The sequence below is a fragment of the Phacochoerus africanus genome, chromosome 11 (genome assembly GCF_016906955.1).
Source record: "Phacochoerus africanus isolate WHEZ1 chromosome 11, ROS_Pafr_v1, whole genome shotgun sequence".
Lineage (NCBI taxonomy): Eukaryota > Metazoa > Chordata > Mammalia > Artiodactyla > Suidae > Phacochoerus > Phacochoerus africanus.
The window spans coordinates 89,027,649-89,037,537 of record NC_062554.1 but is presented as its reverse complement, the minus strand read 5'-3'; the positions used below and the strand labels follow the sequence as shown (position 1 = coordinate 89,037,537).

The 9,889-nt window shown below is 48.1% G+C and overlaps 1 protein-coding gene across 1 annotated transcript; it reads left to right on the top strand.

Annotated features, from left to right (window-relative positions):
- The first annotated feature begins 4,534 nt into the window (after positions 1 to 4,534).
- SP8 (Sp8 transcription factor) lies at positions 4,535 to 7,114 on the top strand. The gene is made up of 2 exons (XM_047753866.1): positions 4,535 to 4,637; positions 5,616 to 7,114. The coding sequence occupies exons 1-2, from the start codon at positions 4,617 to 4,619 to the stop codon at positions 7,110 to 7,112; spliced, it is 1,518 nt and encodes a 505-aa protein (XP_047609822.1). The 5' UTR covers positions 4,535 to 4,616; the 3' UTR covers positions 7,113 to 7,114.
- Positions 7,115 to 9,889: the final 2,775 nt, after the last annotated feature.

Here is a 9,889-nt window from a genome sequence, read left to right as displayed (position 1 = left end):
CTCAACAATCTGCCACCAGCGAGGGGTTTTTATTACCTCCCTTCCCAGGAAATGTTAGGCAACTACCTAGTAAAACCGCCCGAAAGCAGGAGTGGACAGCAAAAGGGCACCCCTCAGGAATTCACAGGTCCACGCCTGGCCAGGTTTTCTTTTCAGCAGGAAATAAACTTTGACCAGGGAGCTCCGGGCGAGGAGACACCCCCAACCTGGCCCAGCCCGCTCCTCCCCGCAGCTGCCGGCGGCGCTCCGCTCGCTCCCCACCCTTCTTCACGCTTTATTTAGTAGCCAGCGCGTCGGCTCGCAAGGTCCCCCGCACAGTGGCCAGGACTGGAGGCTTGTCTCCCAGTTTGGAGAGAGGTGCCCATCAGGCCACCTGGGTCTCTAGCGGGCACCGGCCGATGAGCTTCCAGAGCTTTCGCGTCCCTACCAACGCTCGGGAAACCGAGATGCGAAGAGCCCGGTTTAAACGTACCCAGCGTAGGTACGCGCCTGTATAGTTCATGTGCATTTTTTTCTTTTTCCTATTTGGCTTTTTAAGCGCTCTGTATTTACCGGACCACACTTAACAGGTTCAAAACCTTATTTGGTGTAGATGTGTTGCCGGACACTTGAAAGACTGAATAACTTTGATGTTTTCGACTATAAATCCCTAATTGTACTTAATGGTTACAAATGGCTTTATTTACTTGTCGTTCTATCTACACATTTTAATCTATTTAACCAAACAACAGAGGCATATTTCACTCCCCACTCCCCGAAAAGGAAAAGAAGAGGTTGAGACCTCTAATTTGCTTTTAGGACCTTCTATTTCTTTGGTTGTGAACGCGTAAGAGCTCCAAATCGCAGCATTGATTAGACTTCAGACCCGCCTGCAAAAAAGCTCCACTTCTCCACTCCATCTAAGGAGATGTTGATGTATATTGTAGCTGCAAGGTGTTAGATATACTTGAGCAAGTTGTTCCCAGGATGTAAATTAGGTCCCAAAAGCTGTTGTCCAAATCGAAGAAACAGAGAAATTAATCTGGGAGACTATCCATCATCACCGGTAATAAAGAGAGCGACATGGATGAGACAGATGATATGATTAAGGGGCTGTGGTCGTTTTAATTAACTTTTTGCTGTCCTGTAATGATCAAACTGGTCACCAGACCCGGTCAATAAGCATGTTAATATCAAACAAATAAAACCAGGGATGATTAAAAACCTCCTGGTTTATTAAATTTGAAATTCAAATGAAATTTATGCTGCAGATGCATACAGAATGCTAATAGATTTTAGCTTTATTGAAAGTGGATACCACAGGTTTGCAAGAAACAGCAGAATATCCATCTACCCCTCTCCCTGCCAGCTCTTTAAACTTCTTAAGAGGTGGGGGAAACTTTTAATTAATGTCAGAAAACCTACATTTCCTATCTTTCTTCCCCTTCCAAACCACTATATTGTTGCAGTAAATACTCAAGAGTAATGATCAATTTCATTAAAGGTAAACTGAACTGTATGTGCTAAGAAATGCTTTGCCGGACAGGCTGTATCTACATAAGATTACAGCTGTTCCCTCCTGTGGGGGATTCAAAAATAATACAGCCACTTCTCCAAAGTGGAGAAAGAGCTGCCATTAAGACCAGTTGCATTGAAGACAGAAGCAAGATCATTGCTGTTTTAATTTTTGGTTAGTTTTATAATTCTCTGCCTTTCCATTTTAACTCTGGGTCTTATGCCTTATGACAAACGCTAAACACTTCTTGGGGGGGGAGGGGGATAAGAAAAAATGTCCCTTGACTATATATATATTCATATATATGAAAACACAAATATATACATATAAATGAAAACTTTTTTCTAAAGATGCAGATACAACCCTTGTGAAAATCCCCAAATACTGCAAGCCAACCTTATGCAAATTGAAGAATCTAGTGTATTCATTAAATCCATACCAGCATTGTAACCCATTGTCATAGGTAGAATTACATACGATTCTAAAGTGAATATATAAAAACAATCTTAGACATATATAGCTCAAAACTGTAGTCACATGATGCCGAATTTTTCTAATTCCTAGCATTTTTAAAGGAAACAGTGGTTAGTGCTTCTATTTACTCTCAGAATCAGCGTTTAACTTTTCAATAGTCCTGCCTCACTTCCTACCAGAGATAGGAGGATAAGAAGATAAAGTAAATAACTATTCATAGGAGGAAGTTGTCCCTCAAAAGCTTTTTTTCTCCACCTTTGAGGGTGATGGTATTGATTAGAATCAAACCCCAAATTTGAACAACTGTATATTAGTTCCTTAAAATGCATATCATTATAGAAGGAGACCAAAGCAATGAAGTTAATTCTCTTTTATTTGTTAAACAGAGTTCCCTCCTTCCCCCACCCCTTCCTCCTTCTGGGCTGGCCTGTCACGCCTTCTCAACACGCTAAAATCATTCAGAGTGGCTTGCAGGGAGAAACACGACATTTATGGTAAGCGTCAGCCTTCAGAGAAAGCAAGCAGTTCATTAATTTACTTCACACTTACTTCAAAGTATGAGATTGTACCTTACCCCCTTAATCAATAGATATGATGTACAGTCAATATCCCAACAGTGTTAAAAAGGGGTCAGAAACACACTCAGACCACAAACATCAGACTTAACTCTGTTCATTGAAACTTACAGAAATGATACAACCTGATTTTGGAGTTCAGTAAATCCCAGGAGGTTCCCCCCCCCCTGCCCCCGCCCTGCCCTCCTGCCCTCCACACCTCCAGAAGCTGTGATGTACTTGAGGAAGACTCACAAAACAACAATAAAATAATACTATTTCCCAGGTCAAAACAAAATATTTCTCTCAGCTAGTAACTGAGAGAAAAATCTAAATCTCTAATCTAAAATCTCTCAGATTTTAATCAATTCTGACTTAAAAATTAGATTTCTGGGAGCATTCATAATTGCTTAAAATATGAATTACTTTTTAAAATATATGAATATTCAATAGGGCTCCAAGGGCTATAGACTTTTTGTTACACTGCTGTGGTGCTTTCTGTAGTTCAAGATGTTCCCTTGAGGTGGCAGTCAAATTATAATCGCATTTTTGAGGCAACTAATAACACAAATGGCAAGCAAGTTCTAAAACCCACTGAGATTGAACTGAGTGTCTACTGACATGAATAGGCACTAATGGATATGCGACCCAAACTCCCTTAGACACAGGACACCTCTACACATGTGGTCCAAAATATGTCAAAAGCTTATCCCTATTCTCAGATAAATAAAACTCAGATTTCATTCAAAATCCTGATTTTTTCTTTCTCAGAAAAAGGCAGTGGGATTTCCTGTGAAAACTTCTAAATTCCGTAAAACTCTCCTCAATTTCTCAACCCAAGAAAAAGCAATACTCACCCCCTTCTCTATCTAAGTCTTTTGTATTGAAATTTACTAATCGCCACGGGCCAAACACACCCCTCCCCCAGAGAGAGACTTCCAAAACCCAATCCCACCTCCGAGGGAATAAAAAAGCAACCGCGTTAAAGTAACAACTAGTTGACGCAGGCGCACACACGCCCTAACTCCGCTCTAAAACTACTCCTTGCCAAATTTCTACCCTTCGATCCTAGAGCCAGGAAAGGAGACGAAGGTATTAACAGGATTTTCTTTCAAAATGTAGTGACAGTGTTTAAGAAATGAATTAAAAAAAAAACCACTCAAGATTTGAGCTACAAGAAATCCAAGGAAGTTGGCGACAGTGATAGCGTTTGTGAATATTTACTCAGCCTCACTCAACTTCGCAGTTTCACTCTTCACATCGCCATGTCTTTTATGTACGCACACTTTACCACACAGTGCCTCTTCTCCACCCCGGGATGGCTGCACACACACACACACACACAAGCACACACGGCCCCCTCTTCTTTCTCACACAAACACAGCCTTCTTCTCTCCCACGTCACGCGCACACACACTCATCCACCCTCCCTCCTTTCACACATACAAATTCACACTCACACTCCTTCCTTTCCCCCAACACCAAACACACTCAAGACACCACCCCCCCTTTACACACCGTCCCTTTTCCTAGGTTTGTCACTCAGCTACACTACGCTCACACCCTTCCCCTCAACACTTTACTGATCTGTCCCTCTACCCCCTTTTGTCACACACGCAGTTAAATTGTCACTCACAAACCCCTCTCCGTCTCCGCACTGTCCCTCCCCTCCCACACCCCACAGTCACAGTTATACTGCCAAACTCTCCTCCCCAAGGTCCTCCCCCACCACTCAGTCTGCATAGTCTTCTCAGCGTGGTTACACACGTACATATTTGCACTGTTACACACACATACACACCCGCTTTGTAACACAAACGCAGTCGCCCGCGCCCCACCCTCTACAGCTCCCCCCGCCCCCTGCGGCGGCCGGCGGCGGCGCCGATGACCTCACGGCGCGCGCGCGGCGCGGCCCGGCGAGGCCGCAGATTGGCTGGCCGCGCCTCCGCGGCACTTCAAAGCCGGAGAGGGAGCTACAATTGTGGTGGAATGGGCGGAACTGATCATTGTATTGCACACCTCTAAAAAAAACACTGCCTCTGATTTATCAATATAAAAAAGATCCTCTGAGAGGAGGAGGGCACTTTTGTGTGATGGCAACTTCACTTCTAGGGGTGAGTCTCAGGATTTTCTCTTGCTGGTTTAATTAGTTTCCTTTTATTGCCTATCGGAGGGGGTTAAAGTCGCCCCGGCCAGGCCACGGGCTATCAGTCTCTATTGAGAGCTTTCCCCCCCACCTTTAAATACAAGTGAGTTTGGAGAAAAGGAAGAGGGGGAGAGGGGGGTAGAGTCACTTTTTTCGGCGCAGGGAAAGGTTCGAAGGGCATTTAGACAAGCCACCTCGCAGCGCCCGGCCGCTCCCCGCCCGGGAGACTTGCGCCCAGCCCATTTTACGTGCGACGATTTCGGGGGTAAAGAAAGCAAGTTTTTCCTCCTGGGCAAACTGCAGATTTCCCTCTCCCCCTTAAAAAATTCCGCAGCCCGCCTTGTCTTGCAGGTACGTTGAACCCGTCTCTCTCTTAACTATTCTAGACCTTTTTTTTTTTTTTTTTTTTTGGTTAAGAAAATCAGGAAGAGCGAGCCCTGTAGTTTTCTGTCTTTTGGCCTGGGAGAGACAACCCAGGATGGGTTTCTGGGGACCGGAACAGGATTTTCAAAGCTCTCTGTGGATTACAGGGGTAGCGCTCGTAAAAGCAATCTAGTGGTATTTCCTCAGGATTCTCCGCAAAGGAATCTTGTTTCCTCCCCAATCTGGACTTTTTGCTTGCTTGCTTGTTTCGAAGTGCCTGGGGTCTTGTGTCCTCGAGAGTGTTGTTTTAGGTGAGAATACTTGTCAAACTCTTCCTTAGCATGGCGCTTTGCTCCCGAATCAGACGCCAGCAACCAAACTTGTCCCCTTCCGTAGAGTAGGAAGCAGCCGGGCGCCGGGGCTGTTGGGGGAGCCAGGTGAGTTGGTGGCGGCGCGCCGCAGCGAGAAATGGGGTGCAGTGGGGCGTTTTGGAGGTTACCAGAGGCCTGATGCACATTTCCTCCCTCCCTCCCCTACCGGCCCTTTGCCCACCTCCCCTCCCCCATCCCTTCTCTTCTCTCAGGAAGAACCGAGGTTGGGATCGACTCCTCTGGCCATGCTTGCTGCTACCTGTAATAAGATCGGCAGCCCCAGCCCGTCTCCCTCCTCCCTCTCGGACAGCTCATCTTCCTTCGGCAAAGGCTTCCACCCCTGGAAACGTTCCTCGTCCTCTTCCTCTGGCAGCTGCAACGTGGTGGGCTCCAGTCTTTCAAGCTTCGGCGTGTCAGGAGCCTCCAGGAACGGCGGCTCGTCTTCGGCCGCGGCGGCGGCGGCGGCGGCGGCGGCGGCGGCCGCGGCCCTGGTGTCCGACTCCTTCAGCTGCGGCGGCTCGCCGGGCTCTAGCGCCTTCTCCTTAACCTCCAGCAGCGCTGCCGCCGCCGCTGCGGCCGCCGCCGCCGCTGCCTCGAGCTCGCCCTTCGCAAACGACTACTCGGTGTTCCAGGCCCCTGGCGTATCCGGCGGCAGCGGCGGCGGGGGCGGCGGCGGCGGCGGCTCCTCGGCGCACTCGCAGGACGGCTCCCACCAGCCCGTGTTCATCTCCAAGGTGCACACCTCGGTGGACGGCCTGCAGGGCATCTACCCGCGCGTGGGCATGGCGCATCCGTATGAGTCGTGGTTCAAACCCTCGCACCCCGGGCTGGGAGCCGCAGGCGACGTGGGTTCGGCCGGCGCCTCCAGCTGGTGGGACGTGGGCGCGGGCTGGATCGACGTGCAGAACCCAAATGGCGCGGCGGCGCTGCCCGGCTCGCTGCACCCTGCCGCCGGGGGGCTCCAAACCTCGCTGCACTCGCCACTCGGAGGCTACAACTCGGATTACTCAGGCCTGAGCCACTCTGCCTTCAGCAGCGGCGCCTCTTCTCATCTGCTCAGCCCCGCGGGACAGCACCTCATGGACGGCTTCAAACCGGTGCTGCCCGGCTCCTACCCGGACTCGGCCCCATCGCCGCTGGCCGGCGCTGGGGGCTCCATGCTGAGCGCGGGGCCGTCGGCGCCGCTGGGGGGCTCTCCGCGCTCTTCCGCCCGCCGCTACTCCGGCCGCGCCACCTGCGACTGCCCCAACTGCCAGGAGGCCGAGCGGCTGGGCCCGGCCGGGGCCAGCCTGCGGCGTAAGGGCCTGCACAGCTGCCACATTCCAGGCTGCGGCAAGGTGTACGGCAAGACGTCGCACCTCAAGGCGCACCTGCGCTGGCACACGGGCGAGCGGCCCTTCGTGTGCAACTGGCTCTTCTGCGGCAAGCGCTTCACGCGCTCCGACGAGCTGCAGCGGCACCTGCGGACCCACACCGGCGAGAAGCGCTTCGCCTGTCCCGTCTGCAACAAGCGCTTCATGCGCAGCGACCACCTCAGCAAGCACGTGAAGACGCACAGCGGCGGCGGTGGCGGCTCCGCGGGATCGGGCAGCGGCGGCAAGAAGGGCAGCGACACCGACAGCGAGCACAGCACCGCAGGCAGCCCGCCTTGCCACTCCCCGGAGCTGCTGCAGCCCCCCGAGCCCGGGCACCGCAATGGCCTGGAGTGACGGGCACCCCGCCCTGGCCCCTCTCCCCGACCCCCCGCCCACCCCTGTCCGCTGGGCCCTGTCGGTCCTGGGCCCAGCTCCAGCCTCTCTCCACTGCACCCTGCTCACTCGGTCTGTCTCTGTCTCTGTCCCGCTCTCTTTTAACTCCCTCTGTGACTTAACTTTGTAAAGGGGATATGGACATGTAAGTAACACGCGTTGCTCTCTCGGGCCCTGGCTGTCCCACTCCTCTGGGTAACCCTGGCGGAGCCCATTACAGCCCAAGCCGGCGCCTCGCCGGGCCTGTAATCCTGGTCCTCTCCACCCTCCGACGACCCCAGCTGTGACGGGTACTTGAGAGGGAGGCGGCCGCTCAAGGTAGAGCTGGACCGATCCAGTGCCTGGGAGACCAGGGGCCTCCGCATGGGCGGGAACAACTCCGCTGAGTCAGATCGAGCGGCGCCGTTCGGAAGGCGAGGCAGGAGGCCCGGCCAGAGCCTCCCTGCCAGGGCAGCCGACGACTTGCCTCCAGAACCGCGGCCTCAGGCGCCTCGGCTGCTGAGCGCCCTTTCTAGCCGCTGCACGCTGCTGCCCGCCCTGCGCGGAGCCGTCGGTGCCCATCTGGGGGCACAGAGAACACGGAGTTTGCCTAGTTTAGCTCTTCAGCTGTCAGCTCTGCCTTTTTCTTTGTTCCCTGAGGTGGAACCCATACAAGTTTCAGTTAAGGGCAGTCTTGGCGAATTGATGCAGCAGCCCTCTTAGAGCTTTATAACTTTTCTTTTTTTTTAAACTAAACTAAAGATAAAAGCAGCATCCTTCCACTTAGTTTCCTTTCCAGATAGTTCTCCCTCTAGCAGTGAGCAAGTCTTTCTCTCGAAACTGTGCTAATATTGATCCCAAAGTTATTTTGATCGCATTAACTTAACTTCTGGGGTGGGGGTGGGGTGAGGGTAGGTGTCTTTTTCTTATGCAAAATACCCCTTTCCGGTGAGACCAGATTAACTATTTCCTTGTTTTTCGTCCTCTACCTCGTTTTTCGCCACTCCGGAGCATAATCTTTCTTGTTCTTTCTTTCTCTTCCTTCATTTCTTTCCTTCTTTCTTTCCTTTCTTTCGGTAGTCCAGCCATCGATTTGTATAGTACTCATTTCTGTAAATTCTTACAATTCGTTAAAGATTCTTAGGGTTAACTTTTTTTGTGATGTAAACTTAAAAAAAAGTGAAGAAGCTATCGTTTATTTCAGAAGAGGCTGTAGTTTAAATGCCAAAAGGGAAAATGGGGGGGGGGACTTTGTAAGATATATCTGAACCTAATGGTTTGTACAACTGGAGAATCGTTCTAGATTAGTTATCAATTAACTATAACTCCACCAGTGTACCGGTGTGAGGTGCAGTTGTCCAGGAGACGATTTTGTATAGTATTTTTCTTGTACATTACTTCCGGTAAATATTTGAAGATATATTGAAGTAAACTTGATTTTTTTTGTCACGAGAAAATATTAAGAGTTATTCTTGCAGTTCTGATGAGCTGTAGGTTTTTTGAACTCACTTCTGGAGGTGCAGAGCCACAAACGCACTTTCGGGGCCTAGTTTTGCTCGAATATGAATTTAGATAGGTATCAAACTGTAACTAAGACAATATTTGATAAATGTGGGATGACAATTTAATGGAGCATGTACTTATTTGCATTTGCTGGCAGTTCAGGCATAGTTAAAGTGAGAGTTCTCCTATATTTCATAATAACTGGGTCTGCCAAAACCCATGTGTTAAATAAATTGTCCAAGTGAAACTCAGCTAACTTTGGCCTTTGTGTATTTCCTGAAGGTAATATTGTTAACTGTTAATAAACACTCCTGACACTATATTTAAATGTTTGCAGATGATGCAAACTAATTGCTCATTGTAATGTTGAAATAATTTGGATATTTCACATTGAAATGAAAAGCCTTTCTCTGGAACATTTTAGACTTGCATTTTAAATGCATGAAATGTAATTGATTTATTTGTAATATTTTAAATGGTATTAATAAACTCAGATAAAAGACTAGGCCAGTTAATCTGTTTTTTTTTTTTTTCCTTTTTAAACTATGGACATTTGCATTTTATCTTCAGTTAAATGTCTAATTTAAACAAAATATAACCCTGTTTTGTGGTAATATTTAAATAATTGCCTTTAAGATATTACTTAGATGGAATGATATGTTTGGCAAAGCTGTGTTTTCTCTATTTACCAAGATAAAAACTATAGTGTCTAAGAAATATAATTAATTATTACCAGTAGATTTAGCTCAAAGCATCAAGATTTACGGACCTCTTAAAATTTGTACTAAGTCACCAAACAATTCAAAGGAATCTCTCTGTTCTGCTTCCTTCTCACTCTTCAGAAGGAGTCAGGTTGTTGGCCATGGATTGCATTTGGTATTTAAAAGGCCAAGCCTTACACCGAAAGATCAATACATCTAAAATAAAAACATGGGTTTGGGGATAACTTTTGTTGTTAGGGGGTGGAGGAGGTCAAGCTAACAAAAGCTTGTTTTTGGCATTCCATGTCTTAGCTAAAGATTATGTAGAGGTAAATATCAGTAGTACATTCCTGTTGAAATGAGTTATCTGTTCTTTTAAAGTCTCTAAACAGCCACCAAAGAATAGGAAGGTTAAACCTTAATCTATCTACTAGGCTATTGTTCATAGGTGTCAATGATGCCAATAAAAAAATATTGTCTTATGTCTAAGTGCATTTAAGCAATGGGTGTTTCTTGAGCCATACTTTGAAACATAAAATACTTTAAATGTTGATT